The following is a 25,007-nucleotide window of genomic DNA, read 5'->3' as shown; positions in this document are numbered from 1 at the left end:
TAACATAATTCACTTAAATCTTTTTGGTTTAATCTTGAAAAGTGTTTCATACACACACCACACACTCTAAGCGTTTCATTTTTACAACCAAACAGACTGTCAGACAGTTAGACAGCCAGACAGCCAGACAGACAGACAGACAGACAGAGACACTGACAGTCAAGTACAATGTACTTCGAGTATAGCAAACATTCCAAAGTACTTACTTACGCACATTCACTGTCCTTTAAGTGTATATCTAAATGTATCTGTATCTGTTACTGTATCTGTATCTGTATTTGTAGCTCTAGCTGTATCTGTATCGGCAGCTGGTGCAGCTTCAACTTTTGGCGCCCAAGTCATAATGTTTTCTTGTAATTTCCCAAAGTGTTGTGTCAATAGTCCCCAATTCTTCATATTGCCCAACTTCAAGCTATCTGCTGCTTGCCTCTTAGACAGATTACCTAAACATAAGTAAATGGAAGCTACAATACATTATAGAAAATATCTCATAATGGATTTGTCAAATTTAACACTTGATTTAGTTGTTAAATCTATATGCATTAATCCTAATCTCTTCATAAAAAATATCTTGTAATGAAAAATAATTTCTGCCTTACTTATAAAAATATGAAAATTAATCAATAAATACAAATAAAACAGAAAGTGGTTAAATAAATTGCAAGAAAAACAATGATAAATGCTTGTGAAGGCCATTTAAGTACTGAATAGTTGGCACAATGATCCCAAATAAAGTGAACATAGAGGAAACAACATATTTTTAAAGAAACAGCTGTACAAAGCAACTGCAAAAAGCCTTTGAAAACAAACCAAATCAAAAAGTTGAATTATATTCAATATTTTAATATTTTGTAAAATTAATTTAAGGGAATAGTGTTCGGTATTATGCTTGGCCATGTAGAAAGCATATCTATTAAAAGGGTCTTTAATCATTTTATTATGAACTTGATAATGTCTTTGACAGGGCGGCATTTAAAGGAAAAACTATCAAATATGCAGACCGTTTTGTTGTTGTTGGCTAAAATTCAATTATAACATTTTGTATTAACTTGAAAGCTTCTTATATTTATTTAATTTGTTATTGTGGCTTTGACTCTGGTGATGTTTTTGTTGTTTTGTTGTCTTTCTTGTCGTTGTTGTATTTATTATTGTTATTGTAATTTCAGTTTGTTGTTCAAGTAGTTTTCTTGTTAAATGCGTTATTCGTCTTGGCAATTATGAATGCTGTTGTTGTCGCTCATGTTGACACACACACACACACACACAGCCTTACACAACTCCTACACACACTTATATATATAAGTATACACACACTTTGAGTGTTGTTATCAATTAGGAGGCTTTTGGATACTCTGTTTCGTCTTATTGACAGCGCCCTCTCTCCCTGTTTGATGAGGCTCTCTTTTGAAAATAGTAAATGATCTAATACAGCAGCTACATTTGAATGCTGACTTAATAATTGACAGACTGACTGACTGACTGACTGACTGTGTGCATTCGATTTATCTAAATATCTGTCCATAATTGCAATATTCACATTCTTCCACTTCAACTTTATATCATTCGAAATGGCAACTTGTTGTTAGTTTATCATATTGTCATTAGCGTTGTTGTTGCCATTGCTTTTGCTTCTGATTGAATTGTTAGGCAAGCAAATTAAAATCGATCTACTTTAAATTTGTGAGCAAAAAGCACTATTGCATTTAATCAGACTCCTGATTGATTGATTGGCACAACCGGGCGTATGCGTAATAATTGCATCTATTGCTTTGCTTTGTTTACATAACCGAAATTCTCACAAGGCTGCTAATAACTACTCAATTTTAACTCGAGTTGGTGTTATTGTTTTAATATTTGTATTATGTTAATACAATATGCAGAGCTGCAAATTCACTGCTGTAAATTCCATCTACATCTCGGTTCTTATTTTGTATACCCTGTAAGTTTTCAAGGAATAAGCATTGATCTCACAGCATAGTTCCATGTGTCAACAACAATTAAAAAGATTTATTTACTATCGTTATCTCGATTTAAATAAATTTAATTAAAGCCTCGATGCTTAAAAAAAAATATGATATTCAGTAAAAGTGTTTTTAGTTAATTACGAGTATTTTAAAATTTAACAACAAGAGTAAACTTACCAAATTTAGTTAAGCACCATCTACAAAGTATGTGCTAGTCAATGGACCACACTTGGCCAGTTCAGTTTGTTCTGTTATGATTTGCAAACTTGTTTACCATCGAATTACTATTTAAGCGAAGGATGCTCACTCAAGTGTTTGCTTTTGCCAGAGGAATCGTTCATTTCATTGCATTTTGCCATTCCATTACGAGTATTGTTTCGTTATCGATTCTGCACGTTGCATAATAATTTCCTGAGAGCTCCAGGACTCTAAAAATTTGCCAAAATCTATAAAGTCGGCGCATGCCATTTTTATGATCGCTGCAATTGAAATGAAGTAAGAGAAGGACTTCAAACAAGATTGTGAAATGGAAATTAAAAAAAATTAAATCAAATGTAGTTCAGAGATAAATATTGCGCTCAATTCGGTTGAGCAGAACTAAATATGAACCGATTTTTAAGTAGCATATATATTAGTTTTCACAATAAGTAAAGCTTTTAAAAATTAGTTTTGACATATTTGAGAAAATGTGAAATATGCAAGCTCACCTCTGAAGAGAGCTTAAAAACAAAGTAAATTTTAAAAATTTGTATAAAAAAAAACATTATCGAAGAAACAACTAGGGCTTCATACACTGAAAAAAAAGACCAGCTTCTAAAATCAAGAACATTCATCTTAAATATTTTGTTCTTAAAATAAGATTATTTATAAAATAAAATAAAATAAAATTATATATATAAAAAATAAGTTTTATTTATTTATTTAATTTTTTGATTTTAATTTTAGGAACATTTTTTCTTAAAATAAGAACTTGGTCTTATTTAAAATATTCATACAATCAAGATGTGCTCTCTTAATTTTTGAATTTTATTTCTCGACGCATTTTTTAGACCAAAATTCTGAGTTCTTGATTTTAGAACATTTTTTTTGTCAGTGTATGAATAAAAAAAAGATTGGTTTTTATCCTAAATATTAAGTAGAAAGCAGGAATTAATGAGTTTATATTTTATTTTGTCTTTTGAATAAGTTACATTAATTTAAAAAAAAAAAAACCAAAATTGGAAATTAAATACAGTTAACTTATAGGCTAATGAGTAAGTCAGCTTGCGTATCCAGTTCGAGGGCGAATTCGATTTGTTTCCGAGTTTTGGGGACTCCCGTGCTTAGAGGTACTGCACACGACGCAGGTTCTGGGGCAAGGACAGGACAGGACGTTGTCGGAGGTCCTTGCCAAAGAGTTGGAAGCGATATGAGGGCATCCTTTCGGCGGCATGGTGACTGCCTGTGCTGGCTGCTCCTTCAAAAAGTTCAGCGACCTCTGGGTCGTTCTCCTGGTCTTCCAGTGGAGTGACTGCATCATCCTCGCTCTCGCGAATGGGCAAAGCAGCAGTGGGTTTAGATGCAGCTGTTGTTGCAGGTGCGAATGATGAGCCATCGACCAGATGCCTGAACATGCGAAGATTCAGGGGCACATAGCCGACGGCATTGTTGCCAAGGGTGATGGGGACAAGGGGAACCGCACTGTTGCCATCAAACAGACCGTAGGGCAGATCATTGTAGTCCTGACGTCTATTGAAGTACTGATAAGGATAAGTGATGCGTTGACCAGTTCCAGCTCCAGCTCCAGTTCCAGCTCCAGTTCCTGCTCCAGTTCCAGCTCCAGTTCCTGCTCCAGTTCCTGCTCCAGTTCCTGCTCCAGTTCCTGCTCCAGTTCCTGCTCCAGTTCCTGTTCCTGTTCCTGTCCCCGTTGTTGCAGGTTGAGGTTTTTTATTGTTGCTGTTGTTCTGAATAACGGAGGTAAAGTTGATGCCAGCTGGTGTGCTCGCTACAATAATAATGGGCTTACGAAGGAAGCGACCCTCCTCCTTGGCAGGCGACACTTGGCCATTGATCTGCAGCAGCTGTTGCAACTGTGCAGGCGTCACTGCGGCAAAATGCAGCTGATCCGCAAACAGCAAGTCAGCATTATTGGGAATCGCTTGATTGGAGAAATGCTTAGCCTGCGACTGATGACGTTGTTGTTGTCGTTGTTGTTGCTGTTGCTGTTTGGGCTCGAAGGGTGTCTCGATGTACTCATCGTTGGTGGCATATGTGGCATGAAACAGCGGCAGATCCGGCAGACCCAAGCCAGACAGCTGTCCGGCTGTTGCCCCTGCAGTGCTCGTGGTTGTGGCACTCGTCTGTACCCGCCTCTGTCGGCCCACATTGTTGGCCAGGCCACAGCTGACCAGCAACAACACTAATCCCAATGTCCTTGCCACTTGCATTTGCAACATCTTTACTTGCCACGTTTTGGTTGGGTCTACTCTGCTCTGAATGACTTGAAGCACTGAATGCTTTACTCCAGCTCCAGCCATGGCTTATATAGCAACTCCATCTCCACCTCCGACTTCGGCTAATGATTCTCATTTATTCGCGTCTCTTATCGCTTTCGCTTATCAGTTGGTGGTCAGAACAAGCGTTTTCATCGCGATAGCTCCATTTGAACTCATTAATCTCACGCTCTTTTGGCCAACTTGTGCGGCGATCTTTAGCCGGTTTTATTTTTTTTTAGCCACATTACAAACTTAATGCTAATTACGCTAGTTAAGTAGAAGAACTTCTTCTAATGTCCTGACTGCAATTACCTACCAAATTTATTGACATTTAAATATATATACATGTATATACACTTGCTCATTTATCACTTATTCATTTATCAGTTTATTCACTCACATTAAGGCTGAGAAGCTGTTACATTTTGCAGTATCTTTTTTTTCTTGTCATTTTGACCTAAATTGCCTGCCATTTGCATTTTTCTTAGCTGCGTTTGCATTTACAAAGACAAATAAATATTTTGTTACCCTTAAGAGAGTGAGATGGGAGGCAGAGTAGTTCTCGTTCTTAGCCTATTTCTCTTACAAGTCCAGCCGACAAATTTGTTATGCCATTTTTATGCAAGAGCTAACGGATTGACTTGCTGCTTTAGGAAGGGGGAAAGCGGCTTGAAGGTGTGAAGTTAGTTTTCTATCTCCCCTTACACCCCACTTCCTCTTTACCACTCTCCGCTGTCTGTTTGTCTTGGCCCAATGTGTCAAAGTCAACTTGGTAAAAAGTTTGCTTTTTATTATTTCGTTGCCTTCATCGTCGGCATCGTTGGCACTTTTTGAACTTGCCACTTGCCACTTGCCGCTGCAGCGTCTTCTTCTTTTCCCAAAAACACAGAGAAAGAGCTTGTAAGATTGAGGCGGAGAGAGAACGGAGAAAAGCGTAAGCGAAAATATTATAACATAGTATACTTTCGGGCTTCGGGCAAAATATATACGAAAAACAGTGCTCACTGAAAATTGGGCAACGACTGAACTAAGAACATAAGAAAGGAAAAAGAAAACGTGAACACAAAGCATTAGCGTAGGGTATAAGCGACTAGCAGTTACGCTTTACATCGAAAAAAACTGTTTAAAACTCAACGTAAATTGAGTTAGGGTAGTATCTCTGTTTTGATTAAAAAAACAAACACTTCCCATAGGATTGTAAAGAATATTTAATATTTCATCTGGAATCTAATCTAATTTAAAACGTGTTATAGGCTATTTCCACGACAACTCACATTTGCCACATTTGCTCACATTTGAATGTGGCTCATTTTTGGCTTTCCACGACCAAATGTTAAACTGTTAAGACATTTGATATTCACCCAAAGCAAATCAGCTTTTCGGTTACTGTGCACAAATTTTAAAAAGCTGACAATAACCACAATTCAATATTTATTTCGATATTATAATTGGCGCAAATTTAATGCCTACCGTTCTTATTGAAGAAAACAGCTGGTTGAGGTGATAATTGCTTTTTTTCTTGAGTTTATCGATAAAAATCGAGCGTTCGATAAAAAAAATACAAAATTCGCCGGGGCGAATGGCAAAAAATCTTAACATTCATTATGAATGAGCCAAAATGATCATTCGGAATTTGTATTGAAATGAAGTTCACATTCGTGCCGAATGATGAAAATGGCGTCGAATGAGCCAAATGTGCTGTCGTGGAAATAGGCTTTAATTTAATTTAATTGTGGACAATTTAAGGTCGCTTCCATGTCAATACAAACTCGCTATACCCTATGTTTTGCAGCTGCTTATGAGGTTGCATCATAAACGTGTTTGGCAGGAAGACAGAGAGGGAAAGGAAAAAAAATGCTTTGCCATAATGCGATTTTACTATCGTCGTCGACTGCACTTACAAACCGCTGCCCGCGACCATGCCCCATCCCTTCGACCGCCCTCCTGCCCCCTCCGACCCCCTACCCCTACCCCTACCCCAACGCCACCCCCTCCCCACTGTCCGCCATACAAGCTGCTTTGCAACTGCATTGCACTTTGCGCTCGCGTTTCTTTTCACTTGCCAAACAGTTTTTTGTCGTAATAAAAATTTAAGTCGATTTTATGGGCACAAAAAGCAAGTTGAGAGCCGAAGTCTCCAGTCTAGAGTTTTGAGTCTTGAGTCCTGAGTCTTGCAGTTTTGGAGTCTTGGAGTCCTGGCGTCCAGAAGTCTTCGAGTTTTCGAGTCTTGAGTCGCAGTCGCAGTCAACTCCGAAATGCAAAGTGAAGGCAAAGAATTACAATTCTCTGGCAAAAAGTTTCATTTCTCTGGTGATTTTGTTGTCTCAACTTGGCATTCATATGCGGTGGGGTGAGCGGGTGAGCGGGGGAGGGCTTGGGATTGGTGTCGTCAAAAATTGGAAGGTTTATTTAAATTTCAACTTGTTTCGAAAACGTTTAAAAAGTTTCCGCTACTAACTGACTGCTGATAACACAAAGTATCGCCCATAAGCTCATACTCAAACCCCAGCCCCCACCCCCACTCCATCCTCGTCCTTTTCCTCGTCGCCATCCTGTTCACCATTGCCATTCCCTAACGCTTCCGGCCAAGTTGAAAGAACTGGCAAAAGTTGACTCGTCTTGGCCTCCAAAGCAACACAAAAAAGGGGAACTTTGCCTTGGGTTGGGGGCGTGACAAAATTAGCACAAAATATTTTATACATTTTATTTTTATTTTCATTTCATTTCATTTTATTTTTATTTTTATTTTTATTTTATTTGATTCCAGACCGTGCCTTTGCAGTTGACATCAGGCAGTTGGCGGTCCCAGTTCGCTTCGTTTGAGGCATGTCAAAAAGGCTCCCCCTTCTCCACGGCCTGAGCTAAAATAAGATTTTTCCTCTGCTCAAAATAGACACGATGTGTCAGAAGCTAGCTGACACATGTGGTGGCAAGTCAAGTCAATCAGAGACAAAGCCCAACTCCGGGTTTTGACAAAGTCGGAATGGGGGAAAACTCTCCCTGGAAGTTTTCGAGCGAACCCGAATCTACACGATATTGATTTGTGCATTTTTAACATGTTACTGTCCAATTTTTGTATTATTATATTTAATTTAACTGTGCAGAGCACGCCGACGCATTTGTATACTCTATAAGCAGTCAGCTCACTATCATGACTGTCATTTCTGAATTTAAAGTTATTTTTTAATTATAGTAAATGTGTACAGCAGGGTAACACTCTTGATGAAAACTTAGTTACTGGTCGAGTGTTGCCCAATTTTTAGATAGTCTTTTAAAGCTATAAATGACGAACTTCTTGAGTGGACTAACGGTTTTAGCCTTTAATCCTTGCAATCCTTTAGCACTTCACTTTTCGACGAAATTTTTTCTTCGTATTTTACTCGATCTCATTATCACATATTTATGTTGGCGCATTTTTTTTTCGTAAGGAACATTACTTAAAAAAATGACTTTTTGATGCAAAATTGTTCTTAGATCCTTAACTAAACAGAAAAAAACTATGTACTCAAAATTTATTTTGAAGCTTACGATCATTTCGCAATAAGGGGTATGGGAGAGAGGTATGGGAGGGAGGTATGGCATTTGTACATATATTTATTGAATAGATTAGCATTATTTTTGAACAGTTTCTTATGACAGAAGAAAATTATATTTTAAGCACAACTTTATTCATAATCCATCGTTTTTTTTTTAATTGTTTTTTTTTTTAAGTCTAATTAAGTTGTAAATAAAGGTGTAACAAATATTAAACTTTTAAATAAAATATAAAACACTTGTTTCTCTAGACTGAAAATATTTTTATGTTATGATTGCATTTTAGTTTTAGCTACTTAAGGAATGCGCAATACATTATGTTAGGAGGTCAGTTGGGAAAACTAAAGGGAGTTCAACAGGCAAATCTATAGTGAGGTTTATAGGGAGGTCTATAGGGAGGTTTGCTGGAAGGTCCGTCACTATCCTGACCATGTACCGCTCATTAGCAGCCACTTTGGACTTGACACATTCACAGACAGCGCACAAGAACAACTTTGAAAATGAAGACGACGCGACTCTGAAGATGAGCAGGGAAATGGAAATGGAAACGAGGACGAGGACGAGGACGCAGTAAACGTAGACGTAGAAGTAAAAGGCGAGTGCGGACACGGAGACAAAGACGAAGACAAAGACGAAGAGGTAGAAGAGTCAGAAGAGGCAAGCTGTCGTCATCATCGTTCGGACGAAGTGAGTTGCAACTAATTTCAGTTTAATTTGTGTCAGTTTTTGTCTTAGCGCCGCTTTTCTTTTCACACTTTTGCCGACATCTCGCGACGTCGTTACTTATTATCCTTTGGCTTCAACGTGCGACGTGTAAATGCTGCTAATGACGTCGCCGCCAGGACACAAAGAGCTCTGAGCAGAGAAGAGTTCGCAGAGTTCTCCGAGTGTTCAGTGCTCAATGTTCTGTGTGGAAAACTCATCCGCAGTCTCATCTGTCTCATCTGTCTCTCCGTCTCTCCGTCTGTCGCTCTGGCAGCGTCTTTAATGACTTCCTTCTTTAATTTAGCGAATTTATTATTTTAATTTGCGCGTTTTTCGCTTCACGCAGCAAATTCGCTGGGCTGAAATTTTTGGTTTCGATTTCGATTTCATAATTAGGGCCCACGTTGAAGTCATTTTTAGGTTGCCAGGGGGCAAGGACAAGCTCTAAAGCCCTCTAGACCCACAAAGACTTCATCCCTGCCCCCGTCCCATCGTTCATCAGGAGCATAAACCGCTGGCATCCCATGATGTTAATGCGCTTATTTTCATGTTAATTACCAACAGACAAGGCGGCTTCATCAAGACACAAACATAGTTTGGCTAGCCAAGCACAGCAAGGACACTGACTGAAGGGAGGAAAACCCGTAGGCCATACTAGGACTCTCTCTCTTTCTCACTCTTTCCCTCACTCTCTCCCTCTCTATCTTTGCACTTGAGAAGCCTGCGGGCTCAGCGACAACCTGGACAGGCTCAGATTTTTGGCAGGCGATTTAAATAATTGACAGATTTTCGCGTTTCGCCAAACGCCTTTGGGTGCTTTTGTTTATATTGTTTCTGTCCGCCATCTTGTCGGCCCCCAGACCCCCCGCTTATCATCGGCAGGGGGTCAATGAGGTCCTTATCATCATCTTCACATCCCTTCAGCTTCGGCTTCATCTTCTGCGCTTCCACTGAGACATCGCTTTGTTCATTGCGACATTAAACTGTTTTATCTTTATGCGATTATGTCTGCTATTTTACTCCCTCCCACTCTCTCTCTCTCACTCTCTCGCTCTCACACTCTCGCTCTCACACTCCCTCTCGCTTTCGCTAATATGTGTGCGTATGCCAACGAACTCTTTGCCCAAAGGATTTGTGTTTGACAAAGCCAAATGCTGAACTCACCCAGGCACGTACTGCAATTTCTCTTCTCTCCGCCATGGCTCCCTCTCTCTCTTTCTTTTTCTCCCTTCCTTCTCTTTGCTCGCGCATTCAATATTGGTTTATTGGCCAGCTGAGCTTTTCACACCGAACTCAGTCGTTTAGTCCAAAAAGCAGTTAACGGTTACAGTTATTGATGCACCTGCTGCATCGCCTTCTGATTCCCAAGCAAAGCTATAATTGAGAGTCCGTTCCAAACACTTATTTCTCACCATTTTCACTCTGGATAACTTTTCGGTTTGCTATAATCCTGTTCAACAATTTCTAGAGAACGAAATAACGTTGTTCCACAAATATCAATGATTTTAGTTTTTAACTATTCCGGTTACTTAAAAAATAAGTTAAAGGGTATATTGTATTCGTTGGATTGTATATAACAAGGAGAAGAAGGCATCTCGGACCCTATAAAGTATATATATCCTTGATCAGCATCAACAGCCGAGTCGATATACTCATATCCGTCTGTCTGTCCGTCTGTCTGTCTGTCCGTCTGTGTGGGCGCCTAAATCTCAGAGACCAGAAGAAATAGAGCAACCAAACTTTCACACACAGACTCCAAATGTGTTGGAGCAGGTCAAGTTTTATTTCCGCCTCCGCAAATCGCAAAAAACTGTTCGTCTGTATAAACAAAAGGATCTCAGAGACTAAAAGAGATAGAGTAACCAAATTTGCACACAGATCTTTATAGATATTTTATATTACCGTTTCATTTTTAGTACCGGAACAGAAACCTTAACCGAAGTAAATTTTCTGTCAAAAGCTGAATACCAAAACGTTTGTACCGGTACGGTTGTGATAAAGTTGCTAGGTCAAAGAGCTGTTTAGCTTCCAACTATCATAACTTGAACAAAACTGAATAGATTTTCAAACGGAATGTTATTTTGATCATGATTTGGCCTCTAAGTCCATTCTTAATTCAATTTTTGCTCAATTAGAAAATTTAATTATTTTCGACCAAGATTCAGTTTCGATGCTAAGGGTCCTCCCTTTGATATTTCGAAAATTCAAAATTTTAAATCTCAAGTTTCCACTTTAAATCAACTCCTTATATCGTAATTAGTATGAAACAACACTTTAAACTTGATTCTGAGACCTTTCATTTTTTTGTAAAAAATCATGTGAAATTGAACAAAAATTTGGACTTGTAAAGTAGCTAAATCCGCAGTCTGACCAACTTCAAACTGTCATAACTCGATCAAAACTGAACCGATTTTCAAACGGAATGTCATTTTGATCATGATTTGGCCTCTTAATTCATTCTGTATTCAATTTTTGGTCATTTAGAATATTTAATTATTTTCGATCAAGATTCGATTTCGATGCTAAGGGTCCCCCCTTTGATATTTCGAAAATTCAAAATTTTAAATCTCAAGTTTGCACTTTTAATCAACTCCTTATATCGTAATTAGTATCAAACAACACTTTAAACTTGATTCTGAGACCTTTCATTTTTTTGTAAAAAATCATGTGAAACTGAACAAAAATTTGGACTTGTAAAGTAGCTAAATCCGCAGTCTGACCAACTTCAAACTGTCATAACTCGATCAAAACTGAACCGATTTTCAAGCGGAATGTCATTTTGATCATGATTTGGCCTCTAAATTCATTCTGTATTCAATTTTTGGTCATTTAGAAAATTTAATTATTTTCGATTTCGATGCTAAGGGTCCCCCCTTTGAAATTTCGAAAATTCAAAATTTTAAATCTCAAGTTTTCACTTTTTATCAACTCCTTATATCGTAATTAGTATGAAACAACACTTTAAACTTGATTCTGAGACCTTTCATTTTTTTGTAAAAAATCATGTGAAATTGAACAAAAATTTGGACTTGTAAAGGCCTAAATCCGAAGTCTGACCAACTTCAAACTGTCATAACTCGATCAAAACTAAACCGATTTTCAAGCGGAATGTCATTTTGATCATGATTTGGCCTCTTAATTCATTCTGTATTCAAATTCTGCTCATTTAGAAAATTTTATAATTTTCGACCAAAATTCGATTTCGATGCTAAGGGTCCCCCCTTTGAAATTTCGAAAATTCAAAATTTTAAATCTCAAGTTTTCACTTTTAATCAACTCCTTATATCGTAATTAGTATGAAACAACACTTTAAACTTGATTCTGAGACATTTCATTTCTTTGTAAAAAATCATGAAGAATTGGATAAAAATTTTGACTTGTAAAGTGGCTAAATCCGAAGTCTGACCAACTTAAAACTGTCATAACTTGATCAAAACTAAACCGATTTTCAAGCGGTATGTCATTTTGATAATTTTTTGGCCTCCGCATTCATTTTACATTCAAATATCTTTAAAGTCGTTCAATACATTTTTTGGCTATAGGTCTAGCGATTTATTTCGTTGTGGTTTTATTCCCTGGTATCACTGCCGACAAAGTTCACATTGAGAGAAAATCATGAATGCTGAGTTAAGAATTTGAACATTTTATCACGATTCCATTACCATATAAAACTGTTTACTATAAAAATATATACCCTGTAAACTCCTTTATGACTTCGCTTGCCTTCTGTATTCTTATCAACGTTGTGATTCTGTCATTGCCACACTTAATCAAAGTTTTAATGTGTCTTGAGTTGAATCACAACTCGTCTTTTGATTGACCTGACATTCAAGTGCAGTTACTAAGCCATAGATGGCGCCACTATAAGACCTTGCATTGCAATTTGCCTATATATTTTATGGAGGATGGGAGATTGTGTAGAATTGTGGGGTGGGTGGTGTGGTGGCAAGCACTCGTAACTTCAGTTTGAGGTCGTCATTGTCACATTCGAGTGGCTGCCGCTGCAGCTGTTGTTGCTGTTGTTGCAGGTGCGACGTCTGCTACAGTCAGCGATAAAAGTCGCGCATACAACAGCAATAACAAAAATAAGCAACGATAACAACAAGAAATGACAGAGGGAGCTAGAGATAGAGACAGAGAGAGAGATAGAGGGAGAACAGAGGCGACGACAATGAGCTCTAGCCTCGACGTGCAAAAACAATGAGGTGATAAACTTGCAGGCTCAACGCACAACAACAACAAAAACAAATAGAACAACAGCAACAACAATCATGAGAACAACGACAACAACAACAGAACAACAACGTCAACGTGGCGCATATTTTGATGGCTCCTTGGAGAGACGAAGTCAGCACGAAGACAGAAGTGCAGCAGCAGTTTTCTGGTCAGGATCATGTCTGCTGCGGGAGGAGGGAGTGTGTGTGTGTGTGTGTACGTGTGTGTGTGTGAGCATTCGTGTGCATGCAAACAACAAAGGAAAATCAGCAGGCGACTTGCACTTGTTGTTGTCATCATTGTTGTTGTTGTTGCTGTTGTTGCTGCTTTACAAGTTTTCATGTTGCCCCTCGACGCAACGCATAGTATGTGTATAAGTGTATAAGTGTGTATGTGTATATGTGTATGTACATATGTTTATGTGGCTGTCTGTCTGTGTGTGTATAAGTATTTCTTTTTTCTGCTCTTTAACGTGTTTCAAAAGAAGAAAGTTGGTTGACTTTTGAATGACTTTCTTGCGCTCTCGCTCGCTGCTTGGGGTTCACTCTGTTTCTGCTTCTTCTTCTCGTTGTTGTTGTTGTTGTTGTATTTTGTATTTGTTTTATGTGTTAAGTGCGCTGGGCTCAAGCGCGCAAATTTCTCAGCTTCCTCTTGCTTGTTACTTGTAACTGACGCTGACGCTGACGCTGACATCGCAGCCCAAAATGCCATAACCCGAAAGCCACAACCCGCTACCCGCTACCCGCAACCCGCTACCCGCAAACCCACAAACCCACAAAACGCCAACCCGCACATCACTTCAGCCATTTTCCTCGTCCTTTCAGCGCAAATTCCCCGGAAATGCGTTGAACAAAAAGTGGAGTCAAGTGGAGTCGAAAATCTAGTTACAATTAAAGTGACAAACTCAGCCAAAAAAGGACTCAGAAGGACTCGCAGCTTGCAGCTGCGTATTTGTTTTGGAAAGTGCTGCAAGGGAATATGCAACAAAGTGCGGCAAGCAACTACTTTTATGGATATTGTACATATAAATATGAATATTTCAAGACAGACATCGATATGGATGTTGATGTAGATATAGATGTAGATATAGATACGCTTTAATACCACAATTTCCCTGACTTGTCATTCGAACAACAAAGATTCAGTATTCCTTAACCAAAGACATGTAGAATTCCTCATTCCTCCTACATGGGGATTCCTTGACATGTAGGGACAATTCCTTGACGATTCCTCAGTGATTTTTTTTGGGCGTTGCGTACTATTTAGTATAGATCAGTGTTTTTTTAAACTTCTAGATCACAAAGACTAGAGCTGACAAATTCAATGACAATATGCAAAAAGAAAATAAATATTTACATGAGTTATTTCGAAGTTTTGAGTTTTGGTACACATGATAAGTATCTTAGACCCGATGTGCAAACTTTCGAATAGGATCAGATAAAAAGTTTGGGAATTATCGAAGAAACAAGTTTATACAGAAAAACTCTCTTAAATAAATTAAATTTGTGAGATAAATATGTAGAGAGAAAGAAATATTGAGATAGGAAAATTTGTGAGATAAATATGAAGAAGGAAAAAAAAATATTGAGATAGGGAAAGAGAGGGAGAGATAGACAAAAATTATAATATTAAAGGAGAAAGATATACAGAGATAGCGAGAAAGTAAGCAGATCAAACGGATGTTAACAGAGAGATAAAAAGAGACAAGGACAGAGAGAGAGAGAGAGAGAGAGGGAGAGGGATAGAGAGGGATAGAGAGAGAGAGAGAAAGAGATAGGTGAGATTGAAAAAGAGAGACGTACAATAAGAAAGAATAAAAATTTACAGAAGAACTTGCATACTGCTAAAGAATACTACCAGGTCATTGTGTGTCTATAGTTCACAGACTTATTTAAGTCAATGTACTTAGTGAGAGAGAGAGAGAGAAAGAGAGAGAGAAAAAGGCCAAGATACAGAGTTTAAGACATTGTTTTCATAAGCCAACTTGCTTCTTATTCTAAAGTATTTTCAGTGGGTGCAAAGACTTATTTTAAGAACTGTTGCAACTGAATGTCTAGTTGGAATTTAAGTCGAAATTTGAGTAATTTTCTTAGTTAAACATTTTATTTGATTCGTTTGTCATTGCGGTGTAGGACTTAGTGGTAAGTGTCGGCTTTGCTGTGCAACATGCCACTTGTCACCTAGACATCGGCATCCTCGCGAATGCGCTGCTGCTGCTGCCGACGTCGCTGCTGCTGCTGCTGGCGACGGCGACGTTGCTGCTGGCGACGGCGACGCTGCTGCTGCTGTTGCTGCTGCTGTTGCCTGTTGGCAGGACGACGTTGACCAGCCCGCTGACCAGGACGACGACGCACCACACGACGATTGGCGTTGCCGTTGCCGTTGTTGTTGTTGTTGCGAATAGCGTTGCCATTGCCGTTGCCATTCCGGATGCGAACGACACGACGGACACCATTGCGATTTCCATTGCGAACTCCATTGCGGACTCCATTGCGAACTCCATTGCGATTGCCATTGGCATTGACTCGGATGCGGCGACGCTGCTGCTGCCGCTGCTGCTGCTGTCCAGCGGCGACAGGACGACGACGACGACGTCGACGCTGTGGCACGCTCTGCTGACGTGGCGTGTTGCCAGCTTCAGTGTTGTTGTCCTCCGCTCCGTTGGACTGCTGTGCCTCAGTGGGTGGCTGCTCGGATGAGGGTTGCTCGTCCTTCAGCGCTTGCACCTCACCGACCTGGACATTTGTCACCTGGTCGCAGGGCACATCGCTGTAGATGACAACACTGCCGTAATTGCAGACAATTTGCTGGTCCTCGGGCTGGTCCGCTTGACGGGACTCAATGTGTCCGATGCCGCGCTTGTCCTCGATCTCGTAGATGTTGCCCGACTTGGTTATGAAGCCCGTCACCTGCAGCGGCTTCGCATCCTTCACCTGCACCGTCGACTTGAGCTGCTGTGCCTCCAACTGGGGCTGCGACTCTGACTCTGAAGACTCCACATTTAGCGGCACCAGGTGCTTCTGTTTCATCGGTGGTGCATTGATGATCATCAGTGGTTTGCTGGGTTTCGCCTCCAGCTTTGGCGCGCTCGTTGGCTTCATCGTGGAGCTGACCAAAGGCGCCACCGTTGGACGCAGCTCATCGCGTCCAGCTGCTAAAGGAGAGCGACAGAGAGCGCTATAGTTGCTTTTGTTGTTGCGTTAAAATGGATCAAAAAAATTTACCGCTCACCAGTGAGAGGCCACCGGCCATGGCCAGGACCAGGAGCAGCTGCGATTGTATCGATAACATTTCCCACTTCATAGCTTGTTGTGTGTGCGCCAACTGAATCGGGAATCTGACCGGCCTGCCACTTATATTAACTTGGCCGACTCACAACTCACAGCTCACATCTCGCAACTCACATCTCAGTATAAATCATTATCTCTAACGGCGCTTCTTTCGGCCAACGGGGCAAGTGGTGCGGCTTCTTGAGGCTGCATAATTAGCCACATTTCGGAGCAATGTCTCAGAGTTCAAAGCACGTCTAATGCCGGGTCGACCCATTTACAGACGGATACCTCTTCCTGCGCCGCAAATTGTAGCCCACAGTTTTTGGCCAAAAATAAAAACTCTTGGCTTTCTATCGTGCACGTTCCAGTGAGTTCAATGCCTGAACTCTGGCTTCATTATCATTTTTGCCTATTAACAAATTTCTTCTAACGTTTTTTATTCATACATTTTTTTATGTTTTTTTTGTTTCGCATATGCAAATGAATTTTTTTTCTTTTTGCCGATCGAACCACAATCGATTCTTGACTCTCGACTCTCAAGTCTTGACTCTTGCGGCTTGGACCGTGAAACGTTTATGCAGCGCATAACAAATTGTATTGACCTGGTCCAGACAGTTGGTCGTAGATTCAAGCAGTCGCGTTCTTCTGGAAGCTGCAAATCTTAATGTTTACTCAAGACTTATAGCACAAATTCAGTATTAATAATCATTGATTGAATAAACAATTGAGTCAGTAAAGAATTCCATCAATTATGATTATGTGTGTTAAACCTGTTTGCGTAGTTTCAATTGTTTAATTCAAAAATTGCTTTTCAATTTCGAAGCTAATAATATAATGTTTGTAATTAGACAGATCAATTTGATTTGCACTTTTTTACATTTCTGACAAATTACTTTAATTCATGCTTACATTTTCCATTCGAGTCTAAAAAAATATGTATAATTATAATACGTGTGGATTGTGACGCACCACAGAATACAAACACAATCCACAGATTGGATTGGCTTTCTATTGGGTTTGACTAAAACCAGTTTACATATTTTTTACAGCGATAGAAATCTGTTGAATTATAATGAATTCATTTGAAAAGTTACACTAAAAGTGAATATGTTGTTCATTTATGCTTAAAACTAATTTAATTTGCACCAAATATCTACAACCGTATATATACATTTAGTATATCTAACTACGTAATAAAGAATATAATTTAATATTTCGGTGCATGTGTAATATATATATTTTTTACTATGTGCCTGCCTATTTTATATCTTTATTTGTATGTATTTTTTTTCTTAATTAATTATCCAATATACAATATTATTAAGTATCATTTATAAAAAATTTAATTATTAATTATTATTCTATAAATAAATATATATTATTGGCTTTAGATCACAATGGATGTTTCTATATGTGACTCAATGTTTTTATTTCTAAGCATTTCTCGTTTTTTTATTTATTAGCAAAAATACATAACTTTAATTGATTGTAAGTTAATTATTTATTCATGGTTCAACAATAGTTTGTTTATTTCGACTTATTTCAGTGAACGTAATTATTAAAGGCTATATTTAAAAATAATATATAATGATCTGTTTAAATTTATTTTCAATGACAATGATTAATCATGAGTAATTTTATACAAAATCTGACTACAATCATTATATTTCAGCGAACAAAAAATAAAAATAACTTAAATGCCATCATCATTTACAATCAAGGCTGCAAAACGGTTTTGAACCGAACCTCTTAGAACCGGTTCGGTTCGGGTTTTTAAGCAGCTTGAACCGGATCATAAACCGAACTCTTAAAATTATTTACTTTGCGAGCCCGAACCTAAACTGAACCGCTTTCTAAAATAAAAGGTTCGGTTAAAAAAAAAAAATTACATAAATTTTATGGTTTTTAATATTACGCAATTATTTACGATTTCGGATTAAAATAGGTCGTATTTAAATCATAAATTAAATATATATTATCATCAAAAAAAAAAAAATGTAATTAGTTCAAAATGTAGAAAAAAATGTAAAACAATAAAAATACTCTTTTGTATAAAATTGAACCAAATCTCAAACCCGAGCCTTGGTGAACCGAACCGATGTCTTGCTCTATGGTTCGCACCGTCGAACCGAACCTTTAACAAAATGTTGGAGGCTTACACCTTGTGTAGAATTAATTTTTTTTTTTATTGAAATTAAAACTATTTTTAAAATATGGTTTACGAGTGTTACTTTTCCCCAATATCGTTGATTGGAAATAATTTTTAAAGTATATTTATAATTCAATTCGGTTTATTGTATAATTTTATTTCTTATTTGTTTGGATTATTTCATATTTTGATAACTTTATATTTTTTTACATTGCAATATAGATGTTATTATAATTTTTAAGTATTATTTCAACAGTCTCGTCATTTTTGTAATATTACTCATCCATAATGTTAATTCGAGTTTATTGAATTAACAAAATAAAATTGATTTTCAATTGAACTGGTAAGCTTATTTATTTTTTATTTATTATTGATTTGCTTCTGTTTCTCTTTCTCTACCAAAACTTTTCCGTTGAGTCATAATCAGTCATAATCCAGCCAGAAATCCGAATATTTGTTTGTTTGTCAAACAAACAGTAAATTTTTAGGGCAATTACGAACTGACGATTTCTAATCTGAGTGAGATTTGTGTAAGGCTCGTAAGTTTGCACTATTTATTAGACTGGTATCAATCTGTACCGACTCCAATTGTTGCTGATATTTGAGTTATGGATTAGCAGAGAGATCAATACACATAAAACGAATCATTCTGATTACAATAGATAGTTGTTTATTATTATACAAATACATCAAATGAGTCATTTAAAAAAAAAAAATACATAAAAAAAGCTGTGCTGTTATTTGTTTAATTTAATGTTTCCTTTGGCTCTGTCGCTCGTTGTAGGCACGCAATCCTTCAGCCAGCTCCTTGAGGTTCGGTTCCCCTTTGCTTTCCTGTTGCTTCCTCAGCTTCTTGCACATTTTCTTGAGCTTCTTGCGTTCCTTTTTCTGCGCCTTTTGCTCCGCGCTGTCGTCGTCTTCCTCAGATGAGGCGGAGGAGGAGGAGGAGGAGGAGGAGCTGTCCCGCTTCTTGCGTCGACGCAGCTCCTCGCACTTTTGCAGCAGCTCCTTCAGCTCCTCATCCGTTGGAGTGGCAGAGGATGTGGTGCTGGTGCTGCTGGTGCCGGTGGTGCTGGGTGCAGCTGCAGGTGTGGTGCTATGAACCACAGCTGGCTGAGCGGTGCTGGACTCGGAATTGTCTTTGCTGGCAGATGTGGTGCTACTGGCCGCTGTGGTGCTGGAGTCCTCAGCTGCATTGCTGCTTCCAGTGGTGCTATCAGTTGTGGTGCTGGATCTCGTTGTGGAGTCCTCAGCTGGATTACTGCCTACTGTGGTGCTGGACTTCGTTGTGCTGCTTTCCTCATCCTTTATCTTGTTGTCATCCACAGAACTGGCTGTAGTTGTGCTTATCGTTGTTGTTGTGGTACTATCAGTAGCAGCTGCACTCTGGGGATAAGCCTGGCTCATAAAGCAGCAGCTGGCCAGGATTAGACAGACCAATAAAGTTCCCTTACGCATTGTCAATGTTAATTTGCCTACGGCTGTTCAACCAACACTAAGCCTCGACTAGGCCATTGCATTTATTTATAGAGACTTAACCTCCCCCCGCTCAACTATTCAGTAACCAGTTTTCAATAGACCTTACGGGGGTTTCTTCTCATACATATTGTAAATATACGCTACGCAAGAATTGACAGCGTATATTAGCAGAAAGCCTTAGCTGCTATTAAATTCATAGAAAATACCACTTAATTCTTGTCACCTGTTTCTTGCTCCCAATACATAATAATTTGATCAGAGAGCGTTTTAATTTATAAGCATTTTAATTGGCTAGCGGTGCATATCACTTAAGCGTTGGATTAATCCTACTAATTAAAGCTATCTGAGCGTAAGAGTTTAAATAAATACAAAAATAGAGTTGTCAGTTAAACAGCATGCAATATCTTTAAAAAGCTTTTGAAATAACAATAAATAATTATTGAATTATAATTGTAATTATTACTAAATAGGAATATTAAAAAGTACAGTAAATCTTGCTGTATTTGGGATAATTTTAAATTATTTGAATTTCAGACTGTGATTTAGAAAATTGAGGTTTTCTAATGTCAAACAATTACTTTTTCAAACAGAATCTGCAGTCGTTAATGCCGCGTAATTGTAGCTGAGCTATTTGACGTTGTTTAATGATTGTACATACGTACAGACGAGTGGGTACGAGTGGGTTCTCCTCTTTTTACATTTTTTATGCTATTTGTATCATTCGATGTTTGTGCTTATTATTAACGCTTCGACCATGCGCTAGACTTTTACTCCATTAATTTGTTGTTGGCCTCCGGTAACTGAATGCTTGTTGGATTGTTGAAAACTTTATGACGACAGCAGTTCATGCTTTTCCAATTTAGTTGCCAAATTTAAATCTATTAAGCTGTACGTATTTTTTTTTTTTTTTTTGTTCATTCGAAGGCAAAACTTTTTGTTACACTCGTACATAATTCGATTATAGAGGTAAAGTGATTCCGGTGTGGAGCATATTTGATTTGTCATGCTGTATACCCTGCAAGCTTTTTAGAAACTGGCATAATGGACTTATCTGTGATGCATGTCAAATCACAATCGATGAGGGAAATCAATTGTGGGAAATACTGGGTATCTCATAGTTGTGAACATTGTTGATTTGTACTTTTGCATTTGCGGCTCACTTTTATTGCCGCTAATTGTTTATCAATTACAATTGTTAATTGTTTAATGCGCCTGCAAAGTGATGCGGCATTAATGTAAATTGCAACATTTTTAACATTTGGCAGATTTTCACATAGAATGGGGAAGGGGGAAGGGAGAAGGGAGAAGAGAAAAACACTGCAAACCTCAGCCAAAAATCAATCGAATTGCCATCCTCCTATTTCAGCCTCAACCTCAGTCTTGCCCCATAAACAATTATTACTATTTTTTATTAAGCTGCACTTCTATCTCTCTTACTCTCACTCTCATGTTCTGTGTGTACAAGTAATTGAATAAAAAAGGGAAATAAAAAACAAATAATTAAAAAAAGTGAAGATAAAAAGGTTAAAAGATATAGAAAGACGAGTTGCAAAAAGCCCATCAGCATCAGCATCTGAATGCCAGAATCCTGATCAGAGCTGAGAGGAAGGGAGAGGGAGGTCCGCTGCATCCCTTCAACCCTTGCTGAGGCAAGTGCAACAATTTTAATGAAACAGAGAGAATATGTTAATTGCGTGTGAAACCGCTGCGTCGAGTTGCCACTCGTTGCGACTCGCTTTTATTTATTATTATAATTTTCTCTCCCCTCATTTTTTTTTTCCTACATTTTATTCTCCTCTCCGGTTAGTTTTTGTTTTTATTTATTTTTCGCATTTACACAGCACAAATAATGCAGCAAAAGGTACTCGAAGCACACACGCATGCAAATACATGTGTGTGTATGTGTGTGTGTGTGTGTGTGTGTGTGTGTGTATGTGTGTGTGTGTGAGCTACTTTGACTGCCAAAAGAAGAAGGGATTCACAGCTAGATGACTGAAAAGTAAATGTAAATCTTTGGCTCCGTCAGCTGAGAGTACTTAAATTATGCTAATTAGATAAGTGAATTGTAAGAATTCACATGCATCTGAGTAACGGAGTAACTTACTCGCTGAGTAACTCATAAATTTTACAGTCAGCAAAGAATAATTGCAATATTTTAGCTTTCGTATCCTTTGCACATATATTAAGTATACGTCACAGTTAAGCGAACTTTACTAAAGTCAAAAACTAATTTTTTATTTATATGTATGAACTATGTGAGTAAAACGAAAACTATATAGTAAATTGTTAAAAACTCTTATCTGATACTTTTATTTGAATTTTTTATCGATATCTTAAAAACCATTATAATAATTTCTTTGCGATAAAATTGTCGAAAGTTTCCATTTGAATAAGTCTGAAAATATTTATTAATCAATAAGATTAATATTTGTTGAAAGTTTCTTCTTAAAAATACAAAATTTCATTTGGCTGCATAAAAAAAAAATCCGTGAAAGTTATAAAGCAGATAAACTTTTCCGAATTAAAAAAAAATTATTTAAATGGATCTATTTGCACTTTTTTGTCATCTTGATATGAAATGTTTCTAATAATGTTAATGTAAATGAAGTAAGCTCGCATTTTCTATTTTGTAAGATTATTTTAAGCACAAACAAAAGGTATTTGCATTCTGTAACTAATATTTCTTTAATGAAAATTGTGAGACTTCAATACAATACAAGAATTGCAAATCAAAATGAATTTAGCTTGAGGATAAAAGTTTTCAATAAGAATATTAACACATAACATAAATAAATAAATGTATTTATATTTGCCAATAATTGGCTAGCGAATTCAAGCAGCATTTTCTGCATACATTTTTGTTTATATTGGTATTTTGATTTTTGTTTATAATCGTATCCGTATATTATTTTAATATAATTATGTATATGCGGAGAGTCAGTGAATCGCATTAAGTTTGAAGAGGCATTGAATTTTCCTTTCGTAACCGACTGAACCTGATGTTGAGAATTTATGCGAATGTTAAGCGAAATGCATAACGCTTCCGGCCACGTTCTACTCTTGGCTTAATCCAAATTATCATCATAAGCGCTACACTAATGAGCACAACTCAACATAAACAGCGAACTGCTGACAACTGACAGTCTGACAGAGAGACAGACAGACAGACAGACAGACAGACTGACGACTCATGGCTGATGACTGTTGGCTGACATCGCTTGTTGGCCAAGGCAAAGTTGGCTGGAAGGCAGGCGGAAAATTCTTCTCAAGTGGTCCTGCAAAATGCGTTGCGCTCTAGACTTGCTGACGAGTGCATTTTCATCACAATAATCATATTCGAGATATTCGAGGAAACTACGTAAATTCGCAAATATCGAGCATACGCCACGTTGTGCGACACTTGGACGTCCACAGCCAAAGGCAGCGAGCAGCTGAATGTCCTGATTTCAACTGGCCGTGTACTAAACCCGACTGCAACCGACTCACGCTCGTCTTGCACTTCGTGTGGCATGTGCTAAACATCAATGGGGCGCCTGCGCAGGCAGCGGCGACAGCGACAGCGGCAGCACAGTCAGCGTTCAATGTCTGCAATTGCTTAGCAGGTGCTAACAGCAACGTAACATCCACGTAACAGCGACGTAACAGCGGCTTAACAGCAAGTGGGAACAGTTTGCTTGAAGGCAGCGCGGGAACAGCGGCAAAGGCAGCGTCAAGCAGATACTACGCTCTCTCTTTGCGTGTGTGTGTTTCGTGTATATTTTTTTTTTTTTAGGTTTTTGGTTTTTGTTTTTGGTTTATTTTGCACTCGTGCCGCTGCTCGTGCTTTTTATGCCGCATGTATTTTGCTTGTGTTTTTGGTATTTGCAGCATTTTCGCTTTGATGCGTGTGGCATGTTTAACGGCACTTGATGATGGTAGCTACAACAAGAACAGCAACAACAACATCAATGGCAAACGTTGGTTGAATAATAAGAATAACAACAACAATCCCGCTGTGATTTGTGCGTCGCAGTCGTTGTCGTCGTCAACATCAACGTCAACGTCAACGTCAGCAACGTCGGTTTCATCGACTTCAGGTGCAGCGTTCTAATGCTTGCAACGCATTTCAATTGCACAACGTTCGTTGCACTTCATTAAACTCAACATCGACTACGGCTGCCAGTGCATTTTGTGGACTGCCTGTCGAAGTGCGCCACGTGACCTTCACACACACACACACACACACACTCACACACACACTCACACACGATTCGTAGCACACACAAGCACAACATCACGTAGCCGTCACGTAGGCTGAACATAAAAGAAAAGCAAACAAATGAGTTTCCTGCAATCGGTTACGATCGAATTAGATCGCAACACGAAATGAAAAGCAATTTTTAAATTTATCTCAAAAACAAAAAAAAAAAAAACAAATAAAATGTAAACTAAGGAATTTTTTTAACATTAACTTGAATCTTTGGAAAATATTCGTATTAATAATTTACATAAATAAAAACTATTTAAATAAAATCAATTTCTTTACACCGAAGTAATGCAAAAAAAAAAATATAATTTAAGAACTAAGTATTAATTAATTAATTAACTGTTTTATTTATTTTTCAAAATTAAAACAATAACTAAATAATAATTAATTTAGTGTGGTAAGAGTCAGTTTTAAATGCTATTTCAGTTGGAAAATTCTTAGCAATTGTCTGTTTCAATCCACACACAGAGTAAAAGCAGGAGAAAAACAACAAAAAAAAAAAACAAATAAAATGGAAACTAAGGAATTTCTTTAACATTTACTTGAATTTTTAGAACATATTCGAATTATTAATTTACATAAATAAAAATTATGTACATAAAATCAATTTCTTTACACAGAAGTAATGCAAAAAAATTAGATTTAAGAGCTAAGTATTAATTAATTAATTAACTGTTTTATTAATTTTTTAAAATTAAAACAGAAACTAAATATAAATTAGTTTAGTGTGGTAAGAGTCAGTTTAAAATTAAGTTTCAGTTGGCAAATTCTTAGCAATTGTCTGTTTCAATCAACACACAGAGTAAAAGCAGGAGAAAAACAAGAAAAAAAAAAAACAGTACTACAAGGAGAAGAAGGTAAGGCCAAATCAAAAAAAAAACAACAGCAGACAAGAAGAAAATGATTAGGTAATGTAATTTGGCAAACCGTTTCCTCAGCTCTGTTCTGTTCTGTTTTGTGTGGTTATGT

The 25,007-nt window shown here is 37.8% G+C and overlaps 2 protein-coding genes across 2 annotated transcripts; both read right to left on the bottom strand.

The window, feature by feature from the left end:
• Window positions 1-15,117: 15,117 nt before the first annotated feature.
• Window positions 15,118-16,183, bottom strand: LOC117787199 (UPF0746 protein DDB_G0281095; the record flags this gene model as incomplete). The annotated part of the gene is made up of 4 exons (XM_034625666.1): window positions 16,117-16,183; window positions 15,904-16,046; window positions 15,391-15,843; window positions 15,118-15,225 (listed from the first exon to the last, which is right to left on the bottom strand). Coding segments are annotated over exons 1-4 (771 nt in total), but the record flags the coding sequence as incomplete, so codon positions are not given.
• Window positions 16,184-18,957: 2,774 nt separating this feature from the next.
• On the bottom strand, window positions 18,958-19,834 carry LOC117784706 (uncharacterized protein DDB_G0271670). Its single transcript, XM_034622518.1, has one exon. It carries the CDS (start codon window positions 19,769-19,771, stop codon window positions 19,064-19,066), a length of 708 nt encoding a protein of 235 aa, XP_034478409.1. The 5' UTR covers window positions 19,772-19,834; the 3' UTR covers window positions 18,958-19,063.
• Between the last annotated feature and the right edge of the window lie 5,173 nt (window positions 19,835-25,007).

This window comes from Drosophila innubila, chromosome X, assembly GCF_004354385.1.
Source record: "Drosophila innubila isolate TH190305 chromosome X, UK_Dinn_1.0, whole genome shotgun sequence".
In the NCBI taxonomy this organism is placed as follows: Eukaryota; Metazoa; Arthropoda; class Insecta; order Diptera; family Drosophilidae; genus Drosophila; species Drosophila innubila.
This window is presented reverse-complemented; position numbering and strand designations above follow the sequence as displayed.

What these genes read in the sequence shown, in the direction of transcription:
- LOC117784706 (XM_034622518.1), bottom strand. Translation starts at nt 19,771, where the DNA reads ATGCGTAAGGGAACTTTATTGGTCTGTCTAATCCTGGCCAGCTGCTGC.